The sequence below is a fragment of the Mobula hypostoma genome, chromosome 3 (assembly GCF_963921235.1).
Source record: "Mobula hypostoma chromosome 3, sMobHyp1.1, whole genome shotgun sequence".
Classification (NCBI taxonomy): domain Eukaryota; kingdom Metazoa; phylum Chordata; class Chondrichthyes; order Myliobatiformes; family Myliobatidae; genus Mobula; species Mobula hypostoma.
Genome location: NC_086099.1, coordinates 35453216 through 35480953, shown reverse-complemented (window position 1 = coordinate 35480953; position 27738 = coordinate 35453216). Strand labels below are relative to the sequence as shown.

Here is a 27738-nt window from a genome sequence, read left to right as displayed (position 1 = left end):
ATAAAACATGAAAACTTCCAAGGGGGGTGAATACTTTTTATAGGCACTGTATACAAATGCCACTGGGACTTCATATGTGATGAGATCTGGGTGGTGGTACCCAGTTCAGGGGACAAATGGGAGGGATCTTCGACAATGCTGAGGACCCTGCGTACACAGCACTCCTGATAAATATCTTGGATGAGTGGAATAGAGACCCCGTTCTTCATTCCTTGCAATCCTTTGTAAGGTCTTGGAGTCAGATGACTTGCAAATCCCACGTCAGACAGTGATGCAGCTAGTCAGGACACTCTCAATGGTGGGGGGGTCGGGGGGGGGCTTGCTCATCTCAATTTACTTAGGGAGTGGAGATACTGCTGTCCTTTCTTGATTAAAGAGGTGGTGTTGAGGGACCAGGTGAGATCGTCCATTATGTGTACTCCTAGAAACTTGGTTCTCTAACTCTCTCCACCTTATGCACAGTAAGGAGTGGTCAGCCTTCACCTTCCTAAAATCCACAATCATCTCTTTCGGCTTGTCCACATTGAAACTCAAGTTATTGTGCCTGCAGCATTCTACAAACCACTCTAACTCCTTCCTGTATGCAATGTCATTGTCATTATTGATGAGGCCAATCACTGCTGTGTCAGTAGCAAACTTGATGATTCAGTTTGAGCTAGATTTAGCAGTATGGTCATGAGTCAGCCCTGGGTGCTTGTGTGATGGAGCTGGAGATGTTGCAGCCAACACAGTAGTCATTAAGGCAAGTTACTGTTGCCTTCTTGAGCACAGGAATGATGGTGGCTGCCTTGAAGCATGCAAGAACAATGGATTGTTCCAAAGAGATGTTGAAGATATCATTAGAACCTCTGTTAACTGGGCTGCACAGTCTCCTAGCACACAACCAGGTACGTCATCAGGCCCCATAGCTTTACTTAGTTGACACTGGCTAGGGTCTTCCTCACACCAGCTGTGTCCAGACAGAATGCCTGCTCCTTAGAGGAAGAAGGGGCCTTCCTCCCCAGCACATCATTTTGTGCGTCAAACCATGCATTAAAAACATTCAGCCCATCAGGCACAGACTAGAAGTCCAGTCTGTTATGGTCTGAATGCCTGCCACACATGCCCCGTGTCTCTGGTGTCACAGAAATGACTGTAAATTCTCTATAAATAATCCCGTTTTGCCATCCTATTGGTGCCATAAAGTGCAGCAATTGCTGACCTAAGAGCTGTTTTATTCCCCAAACTGAAAGCAGCATGCCAATCTCTCAGCAGTGCCAGGACCACTGCTGTCAACTGTGGTTTCTGATTTGCCCTCACAGAGATGTGCTTAATAACAGTGATGTCCTCAGTGCATTTCTCTATATAGCCAGTCAGAGGTCCCACATATTCATCAGTACTAATATGATAGGTAGCCGTCTCCCCCTACATGCTCCATTCTGTGTTTTCAAAACAGTCCTGTAAAGCTGAGGCTGCTCCTTCTGACCAGGTCTTTATCTCCCTTTGAACAGTGCGACTCCTTTCATCAGTGGTCTGTGTGCAGGAATTCGCAGAATAGATATGCTGGCCCCTCCTATCCGTGCTGTTCTCTAATGTTCACCCCCAGAAGACAAACTGGATTACCTGCAGTTGACCCAGCCTGAGACAAACTGTTTTGCTTTCACCTGCTGAACCAGAGCTAGATGAGGAACTGTTTACATATTTGTTCTTGCGGAAGCGGGGCTCCAGGACAACATCCATGCACCATCAATCTACAGGCCATATCACTCAGGGACTTGTACTAATATTATTTTTTGTCATTTATGTGCTATCATAACAATATGTGCTGTGTGTAACTCTATGTACTGTGTTTTGTATTTTGGCCTCGGAGGAACATTGTTTTGTTTAGTTGTACACATGTGTATGGTTGAATGACAATTAAACTTGAATCTGAACTTGGTCAGAGTACCCAAGGTGGGAGCAACCTTGTAAGTACCACAGATGTTGGAATAAATCAGGTAGAATGAATTCTCACCTTTAGTAGGACAGTCAAATGTTGACGGTGTTGGAGGAAAGAAGGCTTCTCAACCAAGCCAAAGAAGTGATGCTCACTTGCTTACACACTCAGTTCCACTCATTAAAATAAAACAGAAACATTGCAAAATAAATTAGTATAACCTGTTCATTCCTTCTGCACATTTTACTTGGAGCATAATGGAAAAAAAATTAGCATTTTTGATGGGACTATGTCAAGCTGCTCATCTAACAAGCCACTTTGGTATCAATGCACAAGCCAATTGCAGCAAAGCTAGAATTTCCTAAAATAGCTGATTGTGAAATTCCCAGTGGAGACTTCCAGAAAATAATAGTGCATTTTCCAAATTAAATAATATGCCATATAAATAATTTATCTATGGTTTACATTTGCAATTAATGAGCTAATTAATTTGCAGGGATGCAAATTTGCTTTTAAACTATACAAGCAACTCATCAGTACTGTCCCAAAACACTATCACAGATTCGGGATGGTTGCCTGTCTTCATATACCAAATTCCCAGTCTCAGCTTTTATGCCAAAACACAGATTTTAAAGAATAAAAACATAGGGAATTCAATGATTGCTTCCCAATGATATTTTCTGGGAGCTAAGATAAAGTGTCAAGATCAACACGTTACATTATTAAGAAATCTATATTTGGGAATCAGGCATAAACCAGCACTTCTTGCAGTAAAGTATTTTTTTATTAAAAATAACCAAAGCATTAGGAAATGTATTCAAAAACAAATGAAGCTGAAATTATGCTGCCATGTTGTTTTGCAGGTGCTTAGCAGTTTATAGCTTTCTACATTTCCAACCCCGTTTCCAAAGCAACGCACTGCACTGTGACAGATGTAATAGGCTCACAACTACATCTGTCACTCCATGGAAAAGGACAAGATCTGCAACAATTATTAAACCCAGTAATGTAAAACTGTAGGCATATTACTATTTCACCATTTTAAACAGGAAACAACAAGCATTGTCATTCCTAAGTTAATTAAAAAGATGTTAATTGTTTTAAGTTACAATTCAGAACATGGTCCTCAGTTTTCAAAATTAAGACCCAGATTATTGAGGAAAGTAATCTTCAAAGTCTACCATCTGGCGGGCAATTATCAGGCTCTAAATTTATCAGTGACATATATTCTCAAGGAATATTTTTACATAAATATGACATTGTTAAGAATCATGGGAGCAATTCATCATATTTGTGTTCAACAGTTTATTTTTACTGCACTTCTTGTGAAATAAGTTAATTGCAAAAGGTTTATAAGTACCCATTCTTAACTCTGCCACCATCAGCCCACCTCCATTCTTAACATAACAATCCATGTCTTGGAATTCAGACAAGTGCGTTCGCGGATATTCTAGAATCCACTCTTTCTCGTATTTGGATAAGGCCTGCCCAAAATAAGTCAAAACTGAAATGTAAATCAGTACTTACAACATGAAGTCCTGCTCCCAACAAGGCTGGTCCCCTCGTACTGCTATTGTAGTGCTTTTTACATTCTGTACTTTCAGTGTTACATAAGTGTTAAATTTATCTGTCAAAACAGAAAAGACTCTTTTATACAAGTGCACAGATACAAGTTTTAACAGCTTAATTTTAATTGCACATCCAGCAGGTATTTTATCACAACAAATAATTTACATTAATATAACATTGGCCATTTTTCATAAGCCAGCCATTTACAAAATATTGCCATCAAACAAAATTTGGAAGACAAGCAAATGTGTGTTTTAGAAGTCTTAAGTGAGTTAGAGATACAACATGGTTTAGAGCAGAAATTTGTCAGCAAATGCAGAGAGAAACACTAAGAGTAAAGCAAGTGAAGAAAATACCCAAGCTGCCAGAATTGGAAATCACAGACAGTAATGGCTTGAAGAGCATGATGAGGCTACAAAGTCAAACAGAGGTGAGGCCACCATGTCTTCAGATAACAATCAAAGTTGAGGATTTCAGACAAGTGGGTTCCTGGAAATCCTAGAATCCACTATTTCTCACATTTGGATGTCCAGTTTGCTAACCAACCTCCTGAGATGCCGAGCAGAAGAGAGAGAGGGTACCTCTCAGAGCAGATCTTAAGAACATAGGAAACAGGACCAACAGTACACCACATCAGACCCATTCAGAAAGGTTACGTTGATCTCATCTTGGCTTCTACACTACTTTTCCACACTCTCCTCATATCGCTTAACTCTCCCATATTTATATGTATTACAGGTTTCCCCCGCCATCCGAAGGTAGAGCGTTCCTATGAAACGGTTCGTCAGACAAAATGTCGTAATGCAAGGAAGCAATTACCATTTATTTATATGTGATTAAATTTTGTGAGCGTTCGCAGACCCAAAAATAACCTACCAAATCATGCCAAATAACACATAAAACCTAAAATAACAGTAACACATAGTAAAAGCAGGAATGATATGATAAATACACAGCCTATATAAAGTAGAAATACTTCTCTACATCGATTGCCTGCACAGATCTCCGTAGCGAAAATCTCACACAAGCGCTCTCGGCAGAAAATCTCACGCAAGCGCTGTTGGCATAAACGCGCTCTCCAGTAACCTTTAAACTATGAAGCTGCCAAATCTACCAAATAACACGTAAAAATACACAGCCTATATAAAGTAGAAATAATGTATGTACAGTGTAGTATCACTTACCAGAATTGGGAAAACAACACCGAGCACACTGATGATGGTGTATTAGACTTCTTAAAGACAGCACGTCTTTAAGAAAAAAGCCGAAATAAACATGCTAATTAATTAGGTGCCGCCTAGCACATAATTGTCGGCCCAGATCAGAGGCGATGCAATCGGCAATCGCCTCTGATCTGCTCTGTCATTTATGTGCCGGGCAGCACCTAATTAATTAGCATGTTTATTTCGGCTGGGTGGTGCAGTGACCCCCACCCTCCGGGCCGCCGACCCAATACATTGTCGCGAAGAACGCAGCGGTAGCCGGGAGGCACCCAGCACATCTTTAAGAAAAAAGCCGAAATAAACATGCTAATTAATTAGGTGCTGCCCGGCACATAAATGACAGAGCAGATCAGAGGCGATTGCCGATTGCATCGCCTCTGATCTGGGCCGACAATTATGTGCTAGGCGGCACCTAATTAATTAGCATGTTTATTTCGGCTTTTTTCTTAAAGACGTGCTGTGTGCCTCCTGGCTACCGCTGCGTTCTTCGCGAATTGGTACAGTATCTGTCTGGGGCCCAGGTGTTGGGGTGATGGGACACGGGGATGTCATCTCATCGTCGATCAGGGCAGGCAGCTCATCTTCCCCTATGACTGCCCGCCTCGATGTCGAAGGTCAAGGTTTGCCGTCTGCTGTGGCTGATGTGGAAGGCTTGCTTGACTGCTGAGCCTCACGCATTTTTCTATCATACAGTTATTTGTAAGCACTCAAACCATCCTGCAAATATCCCCTAAACCTACGTACCCTTTCAAAATTAAAGTCGTACTTTATCATTGCAGTGAAAATCTCACGCAGTTGCTTCACTTTCTGCATTTAGTTTCGATTGTTATCCTTTCCTCTCCCAATTGCATCAGCTCTTCATCTATCAGTTCTTGGTCATGGGATGCCAAAACCTCTTCAACATCATCTTCGTCAGCTTCCACAAGCCAAACTCACTTTGTCCTTGCTTCGTTCACCACAATCGAAACACTTAATTATGTCTAGTTTTACGCTAAGTGTAACACCCTTACTCTTTCAGGCTTTTCCGACACCTTAGAACTCATCTCGCTAACGGCTGCTCAGTACAACGCGTTAAAGCAATGCCATTCCGAATCCGGGGCAGCGCAGCTGCTCGGGGCGCGCGCTGATTTTTCATCGCGCGCTGCCTTTCTTCGTAACAGTGCAAACACCTTCTGAAAGCGAAAACAGGGTACTAATGTAGGTCTTTCGTAACAGTGAGGTTTTGTAAAGCGAACATTCGAAAAGCAGGGGACACCTGTATATACTTTGAATGCATTCAACTACACCACTCCCACAAAGATACATGGTCCTCTGTGAAATCACTTTCCTCCCAATCTCCATCTGAAATGGTAAACTTCTTACTCAGAAACTGTGCTCCCTATTTCTCAATACTCCACCAGAAGAAAACATAAATTCACCCTCCAAAAAGCATAAAAATAATTTGCTGAACCACTCTTCATACAGCTATGGCAACCCCTCCTATCCAAGAATTAACCTAATAAAACCTTATACAAGGTCTAATACAAGCAAAACCTTTCTTGAATGTCACAATTCACGACTGTATGCAATATACTACGTTCGGCTGCATTAGTGCCCTGGAAAGGTACATGAAAACTTCAGAGGTTCAAAGGTTCATTTATTATCATAGCATACAACTCTGAAATTCTTCAATTCTCCAGGTCCATGAATCCAAGAAAGAAAAGAAAGATAGCATGATCATCAACCCCCAAATCCCACCTCCCCACAAAAAAAACGAACAAAAATGGAATAGGTACTTCGACCTCCAAATCCCTCCTCCCACTCAAATAAAAACAAACAAAACAGATCAGACACATCAACCCCCAAATCCCCCTTACTTCCACACACAATGCCCCTTGTGCTATGCTTTGTAACTCCAAAAACTAATTGAAAGAAAAGCCCAAGAGCTGGGATGCTTGTCTACTTAGTTTTTCTTAGTAAGGTGCTCACATATTACGTCGTGGGGTAATGACACATGTTGTTCATGCATTTCTTACATATACCCCATGATGAAATATGTAAACAAAGAATGCATAATCAAATGCTGTATTTTCAATATAACACAAATATTACTGAACTATAAAATACACTACATTCCTCCCTGCTTAGCTGTAAATTCCAACTCAATATAGAGTGTATGTCATTTCAAATGTGTAACATATTGCTCTCTAGTTACATATATAGAGTACTGTGCAAAAGTCTTTGGCACATATATAGCTTGGGTGCCTAAGACTTTTGCACAGTACTGCATTTGTCAACATGAAGCAGAGAGCGAGTTTGTAAATCTAATGGGAGCAAAGGATGTTGGATATGGTGAGGGTGAAGCACTGTGGCAGGGGTGGGACGGGTGTCAGACAAGGGGTACCAGTGGCAGGGGAACAGCGCGGAAGACACACCCGGCCCCGAGACACCAGGCAAGATCTTTTGATTCCAAACAATTGGCTTATTGATCATTACAGAATGTCTCTCTGGTGCTTCCTGCTCCCTCCCCTCATCCTTCCCCTGTCCCCAGCCATGATTCCTCTCTCTATCCACAGTAGATAGCCACATCAGAGTCAGGTTTATTATCACTCACAAATGGCACGAAAATTTGTTTTTTTTTTGTGGTTGGAATTGAGGATGATTCAAGAACAGCACAGCTGTTGAGTTGATGGTTGTGGAGTGCGCTCCATTGCGATATGCAAAGAGAAAATTAGTGTGTTTCTGATTTAGTGTAGTATGTTTTACTGACATTGTACACAGTGCATTCTTTACACTCTGAACAAGCCTTTCCAACAAACCATTTGTAGTTGGGTGATAGGGTACAGTCATAATATATCTTGGTCCGTTAATTTTCAGGGATGAATGAAACTGTTCCACAACAAACTGCTCCATTGTCAAAGACTAAGTGTTATGAAACATCAGTCCTTGAGAAGAGGCTTTTCAACACATCAAAAGCGTGAGGCTGTAGTGGAGGCTACTGGGAACACTTCTGGACATTTTTGTAGCTGTATCCACTACAATCAAGAAATTTGTGTCCATGAATAGTCTGCAAAATCCACATGAATCCTTGCCAGGGCAATGCAGGCCATTCCCAGGGATGGAGAGGCACTGGTCTTGGCATCTTCCTGATGTGTTGGCATCCCAACAAGTGCTAGGCAAGCTACTTGATCTGCTGATCTATCCCAGGCGACCATGCCTAGATTACCAGCAGGTAGCTCCTCCAACAGTTAAGCTGTCAGCTTGAATGGTACAACAACTCTCAATCGCCACTTAGGCAACCCCCGTCAAAAGCAGCTCATCCCAGGGGTGGTGAGAATGGGGAAACTGGAATTTCTGATACACGTTCCAGCCACTTTGGGTTGCCATGTAGACCTGAAACAGTGTGGGGTGGCTTCTGGCTTCCCTTTGGAGCACCTCTGCTGTAATAGGGAGGCTTTCAATTTGCATTGGGGAGAATACTTCAAGAGGATTATCTTCTTTATAAATGTTCCAGTTATTTCCTTTTCTAAGGGTAAACAGGACAATTCATCTGCATTTCCATGTTTAGTTGTCCTCTTGAGTATCCTCTAAGAAACAGAGCCCATCTCTATATCATGGTGCTGCTGTCAGTGGAACACCCCTCTGTGGACTGAAAAAAGGCATCATTTTACATGCTTTACATACCACACCTGTCTCAAGGCCGCTCTGTTAATCCGTGCGCAATTTTTCTCTGCAGCATTAAGGAATTGTGATGTAAAGACTATGGGGCGTTCACTTCCATTACTCATAAAATGTGACATGACTGTACCTATACCATAAGGCGAGGTATCACACACAAGCTTCACTGAACAATGTGTATCATAATGTGTGAGTACAGTGTCTGACATCACCAGTTCACTTGCCTTTTGGAAAGCCACCTCACACTGCTTTGTCCATTACCATTTATTCCCCATCTGTAGTAATGAGTTCAAGGGATGGAGTTAAGTAGCCAAGTTTGGCAGGAATCTGTCATAATAAATGACAAATCCTTAAAGATACCACAATTGTGTCACATCCTTTGACTTTGAGGCATCCACCATTGCTTGAATTTTCTCAGCCCACGTGTAATTCTTGTGTTCGTGAATGGTGTGACCATAGGAAATGATGCTTGGTTTAACAAACACACTTGTCACATCGTGCCCTGAACCCATAATCTTGTAATCTTTTTAACACTGTCCTGAGACTTTGGCCATGTTCCTTGCCATTCCCACTGATAACCATGATGAGTACCACTGATTGCCTGGGCAGCCTTGCAGCACCTAATCTATAACTTTCTGCTAGAGTTCAGGTGCAGATGCTACTCCAAAAATAAGGCCACTGTAGCAAGAAAACACTTTGTGAGTGCTTATGGTGAGAAACACTTTGGACTCTTCTTCCATCTCCATCTGTAGGTAGGCCTCAGTTGAGTCTAATTTGCTTAGGTGTTTCCCTCCAGAAAGATTTGATAAAATATCCTCTAAACTGCGCAGAGAGTATTGATCTACTTACAGTTCTGGGTTGTTGACGTTAAAATCATCGCGGATTCTGACAGACCCATCTTTCTTAGCTACTGAGATGACTGATGTTATTCCTGAGATCCACTCAACCTTGGAAAGGTCCACGCGATCTAACTCACTGGCTACTTTATCACGGATGGTATAAGGATCTGGAAGGACTTAATATAATATGACATGGCTTTGTCATTTAAAACTATTTTGCCCTTGATATGTTTGAGTTTTCCAGTGCCATCCTCAAACACTGGTGTGTCACTGAGTACCTTTCTTCATTCACTTTCAGTTGACTCTGTGGCATGCAGATGGTGGATGGATCAAGTTGTAGTTGTCTCAGCTAATCATGCCCCCACAATGCTTGTCCTCTTGTTTTTACCACATACAAGACCAATGTGGCTTGTCAGTTGTTGTATTTCACTGTTACAAGTGTCATTTCCACAGCAGTTATCTTTTCTTCAATATAAGTTCTTAGTTAGATATCTGCAGGCTTCAGTTCATTATCTTTGAAATGCCATTCAAAGTCATTTTCTGGAATGACTGAAACAGCCAAACCAGTATCCAAGTTCATTTGAGTTAACTTGCCGTTCACTTCTGGTGTAAGCTATATTGCTTATCTCTTGTTAGCCTTCACTTTGCAGATCTCAAGGCTACTCAGTCCTGTGTCACTCTCAACATCATTAGACTTTTCAACAGCATACAGATTAGTGCTTTATTTTTGAAACTGCAATTTGACTTTTTATTTTTTTCTCTTCCCTGTGCAGTCCATTTATTTTGTCTGCCCAACATACTCTTTTAATGTGCCCTAATTTGTTGCATTTTCTGCAAGATTTGTCTTTAAACTTGCATTGGTTTGGTATGTGAGCCCTTGCCACAATGGTACCATAATTAGTTTGGCCAGGCTGGTTTCTGCCCAGCGTTGCAATTTTGTTCGTGCTCACTTTCATTCCTGAGAGCAACACTATTGTGTCTCTGGATGCGGTTTCAATTGATACAATGATTACAACTGCTCTTTTAAATGCAAGTTGTGCTTCAGTTTGTAACAGTTTTGAATGCTCTCTTGTAAGATTCCACAAACTAAGTGATCTCTCAGTGCATCATTAAGCCCATCACAATTCTTCAATTCAGCCATACAAGCTGAATTGGACTCCTCTTCGTTTTGATTCCGCTTATGAAACCAAAAGCATTCTTCAATCAACAGCAGTCTCGGTGCCTGTATGTGTTCCTGTATTACAAAAAATTTGAAGGTATCAACAATCATCTTTAATGTTACAGTTAAAATGAAGATTACGTCCTGGCTTTGCAGAGAACACAAGTGTACAGAATTACTAGCCTGATTCACAAGAAAAAAAAATCACAGTTTTATGAATAAGTGGGAGAAACTGAGGTAGTTTGTGGAATAGAAAAGGCTAAAAGAAGAATTGATAGTAATATTTAAAATTATAAAAGGAGTTTGACCAAGATTTCCAATATCTAAAAACAAAGTCATTGATCACACGGCAGGGTTATGGCAAAGAACTGGCGACAGTATGAGTTTTTTTTTGCAGCAGGTGATTATGATTCACAATGCATTTTATGAAAGGATTATATATAGTAACTCTATCAAAGCTAATTGATAAATTACATGTGAAAAAACTGCAAGTTTATGAAGACTGAGCAGGAGGGTGGGACTAACAATGCTGCTATGCGAAAAGGTGCATGCAGAGTGAAATATTTTGGCCTCTCTGTGTAAACCTATTTTCTAATTCTATAATCCCTTACTTTTCAGATGTTCCCACTTCACAATCTGATATTAACACTCAGCTTGAGTCCATCATTAAAGAACAAACACATTTCTCAGTCCAATATTACATTTTGCCCCTCAAATGTCACGAATGCTGCAGCTTTAGTCACTTTGTGATGCTTCTTGTAATTACGTTTGTATATGCAGCTTTAAGATATTACTTTGTAGGTATATATTTGAAGAGTGAAACTTGTTGCAGAACTAATCATGCAATTACAAAGATAATTAAAGATCACCTTTGATTATTAAAACATAAATGATATTGATTACACACACGAAGTTGGTGAAATAGGTTCAGCCCAAAACACTTCATAAAAATGAAGGAGGAGAAAATCAAAATTTAAATGGATTATTTTTTACTCACAACAAAAATAACTCAATGTAATATTTGTACATCTGTCCTTTGTTAATAAATTAAAAGGCTAAATATTTATGTACGAAATATACTTCTCTCTCCTGGGATTTCAGAGAGTGGGGAAATGGTAAGTAAGGGCAGATGAATAAGCAGCACAAGTCTCTGACTTTGTCTGCTGCCATCAATCAGCTACTCCTCTGAAGTCATCAAAAGTTGCAAATGACCATCTCTGAGCTGAAGCCTGAGTGGCTAGGCTAGTTCAGGCTAGGGAGTTTCATCTGCCAAGTTCACAGTGAGTGGGATATGTTGGAGAGGAGAAATGGTTTAGGGTGTGGATTGAAACTGCTGTCATCGAACTACAAGTACAAAGAAAAGTGAAAATTTTGATGAAAAAATGTAGCCATCAAAATAACTCCTGTAACTCAGGAATGCTTTCTGACAAACTTTGATTACCTGCGAATGCACAACAGCTTCCCTGCTGAAGGCAATGACATAACCAACTTATTTATGATTTATGAAAGAGGAGGAGGAGAAGATGGTGACGCGACGCATCTTGCGCGGCCACTCTGGTGAATGATATCTATAATCTGTTAAGTAGGGTGTTGTGCACAATCCTGATTTGATGGAGACAGACGTGAGAAAACGGAGGAACATCTGGAGAAACTTCTGAAATGCCTTTTTCGCTGCCGCTGTTACTGTGTGATCCAGAATCTCCGGAGGGGAAGGCCCCGAATCCTCAGCCTTGCTTGTTGTTCGGTGGCCGGGACGGGGTCAAAGCGCTCGGCAGAGATAGTGCTCGGTGTCGAAGGGCTGGTCAGAGGCTCAAGTTTTTGGACGGACTCAGAGTCGGCTGTGGTCAGGTGCTTCCATTGCATCGACAGTTGTCGGTGCCTGGAGGTTTATGGCAGAGAGAGTTTCTCCCTTCTGTCGCCTGCTATCGGGGACTATCGGGAGTCGATTGGATCTTTGAGACTTTTATTACCGTTCCCATGGTCTGCTCTTTATCAAATTATGGTATTGCTTTGCACTGCTGTAACAATATGTTATAATTATGTGGTCTTGTCAGTGTTAATCTTTGGTTTGTCTTGTTTTTTTTGTGATATCACTCTGGAGGAACATTGTATCATTTCGAAATAGACAGTGACCATGCATTTCTAAATGACAATAAACGAGGACTGAGTGTCCTCATAATGTAATCTAATCTAATCTAATATAATATAATATATATTATAGACCAGTGAGACTTACTTCAGTGGTTGGTAAGTTGATGGAAAAGATCCTAAGAGGCAGGATTTATGAACATTTGGAGAGGCATAATATGATTAGGAATAGTCAGCATGGCTTTGTCAAAGGCAGTTTATGCCTTACGAGCCTGATCGAATTTTTTGAGGATGTGACTAAACACATCGACAAAGGTAGAGTAGTAGATGTAGTGTATATGGATTTCAGCAAGGTATTCAATAAGGTACCCCATGCAAGGCTTATTGAGAAAGTAAGGAGGCATGGGATCCAAGGGGATCTTGCATTGTGGATCTAGAATTGGCTTGTCCACAGAAGGTAAAGAGGTCATATTCTGCACAGAGGCCAGTGACCAGTGGTGTGCTTCAGGGATCTGTTCTGGGACCCCTTCTCTTCGGGATTTTTATAAATGACCTGGATGAGGAAGTGGAGGGATAGGTTAGTAAATTTGCTGATGACACAAAGATTGGGGGTGTTGTGGATAGTGTGGAAGGCTGTCAGAGGTTACAGCGGGACAGTGATAGGATGCAAAACTGGGCTGAGAAGCGGCAGATGGAGTTCAACCCAGATAAGTGTGAGGTGGTTCATTTTGGAAGGTCAAATGTGATGGCAGAATATAGTATTAATGGCAAGACTCTTGGCAGTGTGGAGGATCAGAGGGATCTTGGGGTCCGAGTCCATAGGACACTTAAAGCTGCTGCGCATGTTGACTCTGTGGTTAAGAAGGCATATGGTGCATTGGCCTTCATCAACTTTGGGATTGAGTTTAAGAGCCGAGAGGTAATGTTGCAGCTTTATAGGACCCTGGTCAGACTCCACTTGGAGTACTGTGCTCAGTTCTGGTCACCACACTACAGGAAGGATGTGAAAACCATAGAAAGGGTACAGAGGAGATTTACAAGGTTGTTGCCTGGATTGGGGAGCATGCCTTATGAGAATAGGTTGAGTGAACTCAGCTTTTTCTTCTTGGAGCGATGGAGGATGAGAGGTGACCTGATAGAGGTGTACAAGATGATGAGAGGCATTGATCGTGTGGATAGTCAGAGGCTTTTTCCCAGGGCTGAAATGGCTAACATGAAAGAGCACAGTTTTAAGATGCTTGGAAGTAGGTACAGAGGAGACGTCGGGGCTAAGTTTTTTTTTTACGCAGAGAGTGGTGAGTACATGGAATAGGCTGCTGGCGACGGTGGTGGAGGCGGATACGATAGGGTCTTTTAAGAGACTCCTGGATAGGTACATGGAGCTTAGAAAAGTAGAGAGCTATGGGTAACCCTAGGTAATTTCTAAAGTAAGTGATGTTCGGCACAGCATTGTGGGCTAAAAGGCCTGTATTGTGCTATAAGTTTTCTATGTTTCTATAATCCTGTCTACTTCCAATGAAAATCATTACCCCAGATCCAACTAACTGGTTAAAATTTGAGATAATGTAGATAATCATGGGATCACTGGAGTAGGCCACCTGAACCACTGTTAACGATCACACAAGTGATTTTCTATAGTCATATTCCAGTGCCAAATCTGAACCTTGTATTTAAACTGAAATATATGACTGAGTTGCAGCTGCTTTATCAAAACTGTTACTCTACACAAGAAGAATTTCAAATCTTAAGTGATCTAGATTTCCAATTTCATGACTTATTAAATTAAATGTTAAAAATTCACACTGAAATTTTAAATTGAAAAATGAGCATACATTGCAAAATGTAGCTGAATTAATAATAATAAATGAAATATATTAATTAAAATGCTCTTAACTCCACCATATTTTATTCATGATAAGTAAATATGAAGGGCTTGTTGAAATAATCTCAGCTCAATAACATGAGCACCAAAATAACCAACTGATGCAACACAGCAAATGTTGCCCCTGTTTATAATATAGCATTAAGTTCTACAGAATTCATTCATTGCATCCTCTTCAAAAGAATGAGTTTACATCCAAAATCTTTTTTGGTTATGAGACTTGTGGTGTATTTCCAGCATTTTTTTCTCCCTTTCTAATTCAAACTTGCGGCCTTTGCAGAATCTCTTTCTCATGTACATTTTAAAACAGTGTTTGTCATAATTGAATATTTTAAAAATATTTCCACACAGATTTGCTTAAAATTTATATTAAAATTTACATATGAACATGTTGAATGTGAAAAGATGATGCAGCCTGCACCTTGTATACTACTTGACGCTTTTTATTTTAAATCTGTTCTGCTAGTGATAAAGGAAGCTATATATATATATAGATAGATAGATAGATATAGATACTTGTGAATATTGTTCAGCCAATACAAACTCAGCAAATTGTAAGGTTAAAAATGAAAAGACAAGGATATAAGGATAACGCACAGTTCAGTCTAAAGCTGGAGTTCCTTAAGACGTCCATCTGGAAGACTTTAGGTTATGGGAGTTCGCAAAGAAAAAAAGAGAGAGAAAGAGAGGCAAAAATCAGAGTCAAGGATTGAGTCATTAGCTTTTGGGCATCTGAATTGTTGAGGCCAAGGGATCATAGGCATGATTACCAGTTTCAGAAGAACTCCTGCTAAAAATGGGTAATATATAGATAGATAGATAGTAGACTACAGGCTGCAGTAGAAGAAAGCCAGAGGTCCATGAGCCAGTAATCATCAGAGGTTCAGAGGTGGAGAAGATCAGTAAATTTAAATTCCTGGGCATCACTACCTCAGGGGACCTGTCCTGGACCCATCATATAAATATAATTGTGAAGGACGCACAACAGCGTCTCTACTTCCTCAGGAGTCTGCGGAGATTCAGCATGTTATCAAAAACCTCGGCAAACTTCTATAGAAGTATGGTGTGAAGTAAGCTGACTGGCTGCATTATGGCCTGGTAAGGGAACACCCAATGCTTTTGAGCGGAAAATCCTAAAAAGGATATACCCAGTATATCAGGGGTAAAACCCTCCCAATTATTGAGCACATCTACATGAAACTTTGCCATAGAAAACCAGTATCCATAATCAAAGATCCTCATCACCCAGGCCATGCTCTTTTCTTGCTACTGCAGGTAGAAGGTACAGGTGCCTCAGGGCTTGCACCACCAGGTTCCATAACAGTTACTACCCCACAACCATCAGACTCTTGAACAAAAGGGGATAACTATACTCATTTAAGGACTCTTTAATCTTGTTATTTCATGCTTATTATATATTGCTATTTATTTATATCTGCATTCATACAGTTTGTTTACAGTTCCTGATGTTTAAAGTTTACAGTTACTGTTCTATAGACTTGCTAAGTATGCCCATGGTAAAAGAATTTCAGGATTGTATGTAGTGATACATTTGTACTCTGATAATAAATTTTACTTTGAACTTTAATAGTTGTTAGTAGTTCACCTTCTCTGCACTTTGATGGATGCATATACTTCTATTCCACTCTTTGTCATAATCAATCTTGGTTCTCCTTAAACAGCATTTATTCTGCTTGTCTTAGTGATTCCCTGTGATAAACAGTTCCACTATTTCACCACTCTTTGGGCAAAGACATATAACCAACTTCCCTTTTGGATTTGTGGGTGACTCATTCAGTGTTTTAAAATATTCTATGAGGACCATCTCAGGTTTCCGAAATAAATAAGCAATATACCGGAACTGAATTTAACACGTCCCCTTCTCGCCTTTTATAGAAAAGGATCTCATTGTATTGTTTGCTTATGTTATATATTTTTTTTAATGTCCTTTCAATTTCTGTTCCTATATTCCCAAAATGGTGAGAAAGTAAAGAAACTATAATTGGGGTAGGTAGGCTAAAGGAGTGGACAAAGTTTTTAACATAGGAAAATAAACTTGAAAAAAGAATGAAAATGCAAACTATTATTTCAGCAAAGTGGCACATCAAAATGCTGTAGTACAAAGGCATCTGCAGTGAGCAGAGGGGTCCTGGTACCTGAAATATAAAATTCAGATTCAGATTCATATTCATTTACTTATCACATTTGCACTGAAACATACACTGAAATTTTATAGGCATCCGTTAGTCTCATGAGACCATGGATTTGCACCTTGGAAGGTTTCCAGGGTGCAGGCCTGGGCAAGGTTGTATGGAAGATCGGCAGTTGCCCATGCTGCAAGTCTCCCCTCTCCACGCCACCAATGTTGTCCAAGGGAAGGGCATTCGGACTCATACAACTTGGCACCGGTGTCGTCGCAGAACAATGTGTGGTTAAGTGCCTTGCTCAAGGACACACACGCTGCCTCAGCCAAGGCTTGAACTAGGGACCTTCAAATCACTAGACGAACACCTCAACCACTTGGCCATGCGCCAACACTATACACTGAAACATGTCATTTTTATTAGCAACCAACTCAACCAAGGAGGTGCTGGGGGCAACCCACAAATATCACCACACATTCTGACACCAACATAGCATGCCAACCATGTTCACGAAACACAAGCAACAGCAATAACAACCAAATAACAACAGCAGACAAAGCCCTGTTCCTCCCTACGCAGCCATGCACAGACATACAGACAGTCCTCCAACCCCAGAACAGGCCACCATTGGCCTCCAGCGGATTCACAAATTCTCAAACATTGGGCCTTTGACTTCCTCAGTGAACTCACAGACTCAGAGCCTCAACCTCCAGATTTCCAATGACCCTTTGGACCCTGATTTGTGGTACAGATCCAGGACTCAATAATGACAATGAATGAGGACCCTGTACTCCATCCAAGCCTCATAATCCAGATTCTCCGATGACCAGGACTCCAAACACTAGGCCTCGAACTCCAGTCTTTGGCAACTAGGGTGTCACCAGCCCTCGTTCCACCTGCCTGCACAGAAATCCAGTCCCAGAACTGCTGATTATTCGCTGACCGGAGGGGGAACCAACCCTCATCCTCACTGGTCTGCTAGCCCGTCATCTAACCACAAATGTCCTTTGTCATATGCCCATGCCACTGCCCTTCGAATGCAGAGCGGAGGCCTCCAGTCTGGTTCCCAACTCCCCTCTGTCCCTAAAATCGTCCCTGAGAACCTAAAAAACAACTGTTTGAGCCACGACCTCGGCAGAGATTATAGTTCGCCACATCTTGACCAGAATGAAAAAGCCAGCATCCAGCTACGGCAATTAATTAGGAAACCTAATGAAGTTTAATATAGCAAGGAAATGAAGCATACAATTAAAGTTTTAATACTACTTTGCATACAATGTTGGTCTCCATATTTAATGGAGGATGTGCTGGCTTTGGAGAAAAGGATCAACAGAGAAAAGGTTCATTCAATTGATCTCTGGATTGATAAAGAAAGATTGAGCCTATACTGAATGGAATATAGCAAAATAAGAGATCATTTTTAGAACATGCCATAGAATATTACAGCACAGTACAGGCCCTTCAGCCCAAGATGTTATGCTGATTTTTTGACCTAGTCTAAGATCAGTCTAACTCTTCCCACCCAGATTTTTGTGAGATATCTGAGATTCTAAGGGTACTAACAGATTGACGGTACTTAGAATTAGAAACTCAAAATCAGTGATGGCCTATTTCCGATCCAGATGGAATCAAAATTTCTTCCTTTTGAAGTGTGGATAGCCTTTGAAATTATCCCAATCTATAGAAGCTGAATCACCAATTGAACTCAAGGTGAAGATTGTCAAACATATAAAAAAAGGATTCAGATGGTTTGGGTAGAGAGCAAGGAAGTGTTATCAAGGCCAAGAATTGATTACCCACGATCTGACTGAGGAGAGCAAGTGCAAGAGGCCAATATTTGAGTTCCTGCTCCAGATTCTTAAATTCCTTACGTTTCTTGACTCCTTGACACATTTTGATTCTCCTTAGAAATGCAGTATGTAGAATCCTTCTTTATATCCACTAAATATAACCTCCCACCATACAAAAAAATCATTTGGCCACTGTGCAACAAACAATCTGCTGGCGAAGTTCAGAAGGGTCTTTCTGGGAGGTGGCTGATGTTCCCTGCATCAAGACTGAGGGTGGAGATAGAAGATACCCAGTATAAATAGGAGAGGGGAAATGAATGACTAGGTTGTTTATTTTATGCCTATCAGCTGTGTGCCTTGTTGTTTATATCTGTGTTTCTTGTATTTGAGATTTTAGCTACCTGTTGTACAGTACTTTGGTCAACATGGGTTGTTTTTAAATGTGCTTTATAAATACATTTGACTTGACTTGACATACATGAAGATTGAAGAGAAGATGGAGCCCAATAGGAGAAGATTGGAGTTGGTGAAACAATGGCAGGTAGATGATAGGTACCATCAGTCCAACCTCTACATCACCCACATTTGTCCCTCTTCCTCTCCTGGATAAATTTTACCCTCTCCTCCTTGAACTGTCGATCCTTCCCTGAATGGTTCTCATTATCACCTTCCTTGCTTAAAAGATTACAGCACTGGTAGCTTTTGTATTCCCACTTAGATGGGTGGTCCCATCTGCCTTTTTTGGCCTACCTTCATCAATCATCCATCTTTCCCTCTACACGCAGTCTGGAGGTGGAGTTTCAACCCAAAACATGAGTAATTCCTATCCTGCCACAGATTCTGCGCACCCACTCCAGATTCCAGTCTATGTCGTCTCTTGTGTCTCCTGGTAATTACACAAACCAATTTCCAAGTTTATTAATAACCTCTTATATTTTTCAATTTTATTAAATGCATCCCCATTTTGATTTGAATATTTAAAAATATTACTTCAGATTTTCAGAAAATTAGGTGTTATCCCTTTGAGGTACGATTATACTGAAGGTAAACTTAAAGTTAAAATTACTTGAAAAATTTTGTGCAATTTCAGGATTGGGAGTAAAAAAAGTGAAAGTAAATTTATTTTTTCAATGATAGAATTGTCTTAAATATAATGCATGCAGGATGGTTTTCTGAACCAACATGTCAAGGAACCAACTAGAGAGCAGGCCATTCTAGACTGGGTATTGAGTAATGAGGAAGGGTTAGATAGCAATCTTGTCGTGCGAGGCCCCTTGGGTAAGAGTGAGCATAATATAGTGGAGTTCCTCATTAAGATGGAGAGTGACATAGTTCATTCAGAAACAAAGGTTCTGAACTTAAAGAAGGGTAACTTTGAAGGTATGAGACATGAATTAGCTAAGATAGACTGGCAAATGATACTTAAAGGGTTGACGGTGGATATGCAATGGCAAGCATTGAAAGGTCGCATGGATGAACTACAACAATTGTTCATCCCAGTTTGGCAAAAGAATAAACCAGGGAAGGTAGTGCACCAGTGGCTGACAAGGGAAATTAGGGATAGTATCAACTCCAAAGAAGAAACATACAAATTAGCCAGAAAAAGCGGCACACCTGAGGACTGGGAGAAATTCAGAGTCCAGCAGAGAAGGACAAAAGGCTTAATTAGGAAAGGGAAAAAAGATTATGAGAGAAAGCTGGCAGGGAACATTAAAAACTGACTGTAAAAGCTTTTATAGATATGTAAAAAGAAAATGATTGGTAAAGACAAATGTAGACAACAGACAATAGGTGCAGGAGTAGGCCATTCGGCCCTTCAAGCCAGCACCGTCATTCACTGTGATCATGGCTGATCATCCACAATCAGTATCCAGTTCCTGCCCTATCCCCATAACCTTTGATTCCGCTATCTTTAAGAGCTCTATCCATCTCTTTCTTGAAAGCATCCAGAGACTTGGCCTCCACAGCCTTCTGGGGCAGAGCATTCCATATATCCATCACTCTCTGGGTGAAAAAGTTTTTCCTCAACTCCATTCTAAATGGCCTACCCCTTATTCTTAAACTGTGGCCTCTGGTTCTGGACTCACCCATCAGCGGGAACATGCTTCCTGCCTCCAGCGTGTCCAATCCCTTAATAATCTTATATGTTTCAATAAGATCCCCTCTCAGCCTTCTAAATTCCAGAGTATACAAGCCCAGTCGCTCCAAGCTTTCGACATATGACAGTCTCGCCATCCCGGGAATTAACCTTGTGAACCTACGCTGCACTCCCTCAATAGCAAGAATGTCCTTCCTCAAATTTGGAGACCAAAACTGCACACAGTACTCCAGGTGTGGTCTCACCAGGGCCCTGTACAGCTGCAGAAGGATATCTTTGCTCTTATACTCAATTCCCCTTGTTATGAAGGCCAGCATGCCATTAGCTTTCTTCACTGCCTGCTGTACTTGCATGCTTGCTTTCAGTGACTGATGTACAAGAACACCTAGATCTCGTTGTACTTCCCCTTTTCCTAACTTGACTCCATTTAGATAATAATCTGCCTTCCTGTTCTTACCACCAAAGTGGATAACCTCACATTTATCCACATTAAACTGCATCTGCCATGCATCTGCCCACTCACCCAGCCTGTCCAAGTCACCCTGCATTCTCATAACATCCTCCTCACATTTCACACTGCCACCCGGCTTTGTGTCATCGGCAAATTTGCTAATGTTACTCTTAATTCCCTCATCTAAATCATTAATATATATTGTAAATAGCTGCGGTCCCAGCACTGAACCCTGCGGTACCCCACTGGTCACCACCTGCCATTCCGAAAGGGATCCGTTAATCGCTACTCTTTGTTTTCTGTCAGCCAGCCAATTTTCAATCCATGTCACTACTCTGCCCCCAATACCATGTGCCCTAATTTTGCCCACTAATCTCCTATGTGGGACTTTATCAAAGGCTTTCTGAAAGTCCAGGTACACTACATCCACTAGCTCTCCATTGTCCATTTTCATACTCACATCCTCAAAAAATTCCAGAAGATTAGTCAAGCACAATTTCCCCTTTGTAAATCTATGCTGACTCGGACCAATCCTGTTACTGCTATCCAGATGTGTCCTAATTTCATCTTTTATAATTGACTCCAGCATCTTTCCCACCACCGGTGTCAGGCTAACCGGTCTATAATTCTCTATTTTCTCTCTTCCTCCCTTCTTGAAGAGAGGGACAACATCAGCCACCCTCCAATCCACAGGAACTGATTCTGAATCTATAGAACATTGGAAAATGTTTACCAATGCGTCCACAATTTCTAAAGCCACCTCCTAAAGTACCCTGGGATGCAGATCATCAGGTCCCGGGGACTTATCAGCCCTCAGATCCAACAGCCTATCCAACACCATTTCCTGCCTAATATAAATTTCCTTCAATTCATCCATTACCCTAGGTCCTTTGGCCACTATTACATCTGGGAGATTGTTTGTGTCTTCCCTAGTGAAGACAGATCCAAAGTACCTGTTCAACTCGTCTCAACTGTAGGTCCCTTACAGTCAGAAACAGGTGAATTGATCATGGGGAATAAGGACATGGCAGGTCAATTGAATAACTACCTTGGTTCTGTCTTCACTAAGGAGGACATAAATAATCTTCCAGAAACAGTAGGGGACCGAGGGTCTAGTGAGATGGAGGAACGGAGGGAAATACATGTTAGCAGGGAAGTGATGTTAGGTAAATTGAAGGGATTAAAGGCAGATAAATCCCGAGGGCCAGATGGTCTGCATCCCAGAGTGCTTAAGGAAGTAGCCCAAAAAATAGTGGATGCATTAGTGATAATTTTTCAAAACTCTTTAGATTCTGGACTAGTTCCTGAGGATTGGAGGGTGGCTAATGTAACCCCACTTTTTGAAAAAGGAGGGAGAGAGAAACCAGGGCATTATAGACCGGTTAGCCTGACATCGGTGGTGGGGAAAATGCTAAAGTCAGTTATCGAAGATGTGATAACAGCACATTTGGAAAGCGGTGAAATCATCGGAAAAGGTCAGCATGGATTTGTGAAAGGAAAATCATGTCTGACAAATCTCACAGAATTTTTTGAGGATGTAACTAGTAGGGTGGATAGGGAAGAATCAGTGGATGTGCTATATTTGGATTTTCAAAAGGCTTTTGACAAGGTCCCACACAAGAGATTAGTGTGCAAACTTAAAGCACACGGTATTGGGGGTATGGTATTGATGTAGATAGAGAATTGGTTGGCAGACAGGAAGCAAAGAGTGGAAATAAACAGGACCTTTTCAGAATGGCAGGCAGTGACTAGTGGGGTACCGCAAGGCTCAGTGCTGGGACCCCAGTTGTTTACAACATATATTAATGACTTAGACGAAGGAATTAAATGCAGCATCTCCAAGTTTGCAGATGACACGAAGCTGGGCAGCATTGTTAGCTGTGAGGAGGATGCTAAGAGGATGCAGGGTGACTTGGATAGGTTAGGTGAGTGGGCAAATTCATGGCAGATGCAATTTAATGTGGATAAATGTGAGGTTATCCACTTTGGTGGCAAGAACAGGAAAACAGATTATTATCTGAATGGTGGCTGATTAGGAAAAGGGGAGGTGCAACGAGACCTGGGTGTCATTGTACACCAGTCTTTGAAAGTGGGCATGCAGGTACAGCAGGTGGTGAAAAAGGCGAATGGTCTGCTGGCATTCATAGCAAGAGGATTCGAGTACAGGAGCAGGGAGGTTCTACTGCAGTTGTACAAGGCCTTGGTGAGACCACACTTGGAGTATGCTGTGCAGTTTTGGTCCACTAATCTGAGGAAAGACATTCTTGCCATAGAGGCAGTACAAAGAAGGTTCACCAGATTGATTCCTGGGATGGCAGGACTTTCATGATGAAAGACGGGATTGACTAGGCTTATACTCGCTGGAATTTAGAAGATTGAGGGGGGACCTTATTGAAGCGTATAAAATTCTAAAGGGATTGGACAATCCAGATGCAGGAAGATTGTTCCCGATGTTGGGGAAGTCCAGAATGAGAGGTCACAGTTTAAGGATAAAGGGGAAGCCTTTTAGGACCGAGATGAGGAAAAACTTCTTCACACAGAGAGTGGTGAATCTGCGGAATTCTCTGCCACAGGAAACAGTTGAGGCCAGTTCATTGGCTATATTTAAGAGGGAGTTAGATATGGCCCTTGTGGCTAAAGGGATCAGGGGGTATGGAGAGAAGGCAGGTACAGGGTTCTGAGTTGGATGATCAGCCATGATCATACTGACTGGTGGTGCAGGCTTGAAGGGCCGGATGGCCTACTCCTGCACCTATTTTCTATGTTTCTACAATAATCTACCTTTTCATCCATTCAATTTGTGATGGTGCTCATAAACAAGGGCCTTTATATTACTAACCCACACTGGTGCTAGCATCCATTATCAGCCAAGTTAATGCTTTGAGCTTCACATCATCTGAAAGATTTGAAATTCTGTTTTGTATTCCCAAATCCAGGCTATAGGATGTTATCTTAAAAAAAGGACTCGGGGATAAATAAAAGTCAGAATTTCTAAGCTGCACAAGGGAATTTAGTAATCTGGGAAAAATGAGAAAAAAACTCACTCAAAAGACGAAGAGAAAATTTGATAGATGTGCTCAAAATCTTGAATGGTTTTAACAGAGTGAAAAGGACAAATGGTTTCCACTGGTAGGAAGGGCATTAAACCAGAGTTCAGAGGTTTAAGGTGAACACTAAAAGACCCAGAGGTGATGTAAGAAAACAATTCACACAGCCGCATATGATCTGAAATGCACTGCCTGCAAGAGTAATGGAAGCAGATTAAACAGCAACATTTAAAAAGAGAATTGAACAGCTGGATTTCTGTACAGCATCATTCTGTGAGACACATCTTATCGAGAAACTAAGCGTGAGAAAGGTGGAAACGGCATTTTATTTTAGATGGAAAAATACGTGCATTGTATAGTCTAAAAGAGGATGCAAGAACAGATTTGTTGATGGTCAAACATTTTTTGAAGGTGGAAGAATGGTGATTATGGTGACTATTAAAAATAGGAAAAATATTGCTTTATAAACACAAACAAGGAATGATAAAGTATGTAATGCGCTGTAAGGTTTCACTGCTAATGTAATGGGTTTTTTTTGTAATGTTCACTGCTGAAGTAACGGTTTCTCTGTAACAGCAATGTTTGGGTTATGGCTGGAGATAACAGGACAGTGGATGCATGTTAGCCAATCAGGATTTTGTTGCCCTGTCTGGTGAATCTGGAAGTAGTTGATTTCGTGGGCTTTTGCCAGAGAGAGACAAAGAGAGAGAAATGAAGAGGGAGTACGCGATTGAAGAGATTTGGTAGACCACCAGACAGGGTGGACTCAGAGAGAGGGCCCAAAGGGCAGCGACGATCGGAGGAGGTCGATGGGAACCGATCGGCTTACGTGTGAGCTCCAACTTTGTGCACAGACTGCTTACTAAGATTTGGGCCCTTTTTTTGAAATATATTTATTTTGTTTCTCTACTAACCATATAGTCAAAGTAAGAGTTACAAAGCTTATTCATTTAATCACATATTGTGTACTGTTTGTTATTTCGGGGTACTGATTTGTAACAGGGGACACATCGTGCACCATCCACCCAAACGAGATTTCTTAAGTTTGGCCGGGCAGGGGGTTATCACTCCCTATATTAAGCCATTAGGCAAAGCGAGTATTACAAGTAAAATTATGCTAAACCATAATCAATCATAGATTACATACAATTGAAGAACTGCTCCCCAGTTCTGGACCTCAGAGTTTAGAAAGGACATAAAAATATCAAAGTGGGTACAGTTGAGATTCAAAATGGTACCAGGAATAAAAGGACTTTGAGGATAAGGAAAGAGAAAAGAAGCTTAATAAGGAAAATGTTGAGAGGACGTGTTATGATATGGAATCCATGAGAATAGTAAAGGCAAGCTCAATAGGGAATTTTAAGAAAAAGAAATGGAGGAAGATTATTTACAAGTCGGTAAGGAAAAGAGTAATTTCGTATCAATTGGACACAGTATTGATTGGAGCATTAGGGTTAGGGAACAAATTGCTGGAGAAACTCAACAGGTTCAACAGCATCTGTAGAGTGAAAAAGTATTGTCAATATTTTGAGTGCAGTAAACGGAGAAGATAACCAGCAGAAGGAGGAAAAGGAAATAAGAGAGACAGAGGCTAGTAGGTGACAGGTAGACTGAGGAGTGATGCAGGATGATGGGTAAATGGAGACGGTGGGGGGAGACAGAAAGGCAGAGCGATGAAACAAAGGCAAATAGGTGATACATGGAAGCAGAGGAGGAAACAAATATCTAGCTGGGAGCAAGTGGGTGGAGGAGAAGGCTAAGGTGGTGACAGAGGCTGGAGGTTATAAATGGGACCACAAAGGCCAATAATTTAAAAATTGGTAGGTGGATGAACCAGGAAGAGAAGGGGGATGAAAATGGATTATTGGGGCAGGACAGGGAGGTATAAGAAAAATGAACAAGAATCAGAGGACCAGAGGTGGATCAAGATCAGGGTAAAGTGAGTATTAACAGGACTGGAAAATTCAATATTCAGAGCATTGCATTGTATATTAACCAGGTGGGTAATGAGGTGTTGTTCTTCTAGCTTATATAAAGCCTCATCTGGCAATGGATAAGGCCAAGAAAGGCAGGCCAACGTGGGAATAGGAAGAGAAGTAGAAACTGCTTGCAGCCAGGAGCCTGATATAGTCATTAAAGACAAGACATATCTGGATATTAGCAAGCCTGGATAAAATGGGGATAGATAAGATGCCTCCTTTAATAGGAGAGTCAGGATCCAAGAACACAGCCTCAGAATAAACAGACATCCCTTTAAAACTGAGATGATAAATTTCTTCAGCCAGAAGGTAGTAGATCTGTGGAATTTGTTGCCACAGAGGCCTGCAGAGGCCCAGTTATTGGGTGTATTTAAAGCTGAGATTGATGTTTGCTTGATTGGTAAGGGGTAAGAGTTACGTGAAGAAGGTGGGGAAATGAGGCTGAAAAAATTTCAAACATAATTGAATAGTGGCGCAGACTCAACAGGACAAATTGTGTAATTTGTTCTCAAATCTTATGGTGTCTCTAGAGACAATGATTTAGTCTCTGCTTTATCATTGCATGCTTCTCTACTATCAGTGACAATCCTTGGTTAAAGCACAATGCTTAGTTGTCCCCAAATCTCAATATTAATTTTAAACAGCAAAACAGAGATGTCTACTAATTGCCAGTGTTATACATTTCTTCCCACATAGTACATAAGAACATTGAGAAGGAAAATGTCATCTAGCCCCTAAAACCTGTCTTTCATTCATTAAAAACATTATTGCTGATCCCTGAACCTTGTCTGGTTTCCTGGATAATTGTATTATCCTCCACTCAGCTCTCAACATCCATCCTCAACTTTGAATACACCCGGTTCTAAAAGCTGATCTGTTCTTCTGTAGCTTGGGGACGGATGTTCTAAATTCCTTAACCATTCCCAACGAAAATGCTTCTTAATGACTACACTAGTAATCCATCTTAGGGCTTGGATATCTCAATGAGAGTACATCTTGTTGCTCTAAACATCAATGAATCTAGCCCAATCTTACTCATTCTTCATAGAACAATCACTCATAGAAATCAATCCAAACACAAATGTGAAATGGCCTGCTGTTCTCTGTAAATGGCTGAAAATATCAGGGAAGAAATAAAATGCTGCTGGTATCATTGGTGCCTTATAATTTACTCCATAATGTAAAAGATAGTTCTAATACATCACAACAATTTTAAGAGCATGAGCTGAAGCTTAATTAATGATCAAGTTACTCCATTTAATGAAAACTGTTATGGGTATCATGCAAAAATTAATTATCTTTACACTTATTAACAAAATCAGATCTACTTTAAAATCCAAAGCAATACACACACACACACACACACACACACACACACACACACACACACAAATGCTGGAGGAACTCAGTAGGTCAGGCAGCATCCATGAAACAATTAACATTTTGGGCCAAGACCCTTCTTCAGGACTGGAAAGGAAGGGGAAAGACACCAGAATAAAAAGCTGGTGGGGGGGGGAAGAAGGATAGATAGAAGGTGATAGGTGAAGCTAGGTGGATAGGAAAGGAGGAAAGGTAAAGGGCAGGAGAGAAAGGAATCTGATAGGAGAGGAGAGTGGATCATAGGAGAAAACGAAAGAGGAGTGGAGGTGATAGGCAAGTGAGAAGAGCTAAGAGGCCAGAGTGAGGAATGGAAGAGGGGAGGGAGAGGTACTTTTTTTTACTGGAAGGAAATCTTGACATTCACGCCATCAGGTTAGATGCCACCCAGACAGAATACAAAGTGCTGCTCCTCCACCCTGATCTTGGCACAGTAGGAGGCCATGGCGTGACATGTCAGAACAGGAATTGGAATTAAAATGCTTAGCCATCAGGAAGATCAGCTTCAGGTGGAAGGAAC

The 27738-nt window shown here is 41.1% G+C and overlaps 1 protein-coding gene across 5 annotated transcripts in view; it reads right to left on the bottom strand.

Annotated features, from left to right (window-relative positions):
* The window catches only part of LOC134343935 (protein unc-13 homolog B-like), a 519229-nt gene that overhangs the window by 349904 nt on the left and 141587 nt on the right, over nt 1-27738 (bottom strand). For 3 of the 5 annotated variants that reach the window (XM_063042887.1, XM_063042890.1, XM_063042889.1), the window contains exon 3: nt 3443-3542. In XM_063042887.1, the coding sequence (XP_062898957.1) occupies nt 3443-3542 (100 nt within the window). The other 2 variants (XM_063042888.1, XM_063042891.1) reach the window with 2 other exon arrangements.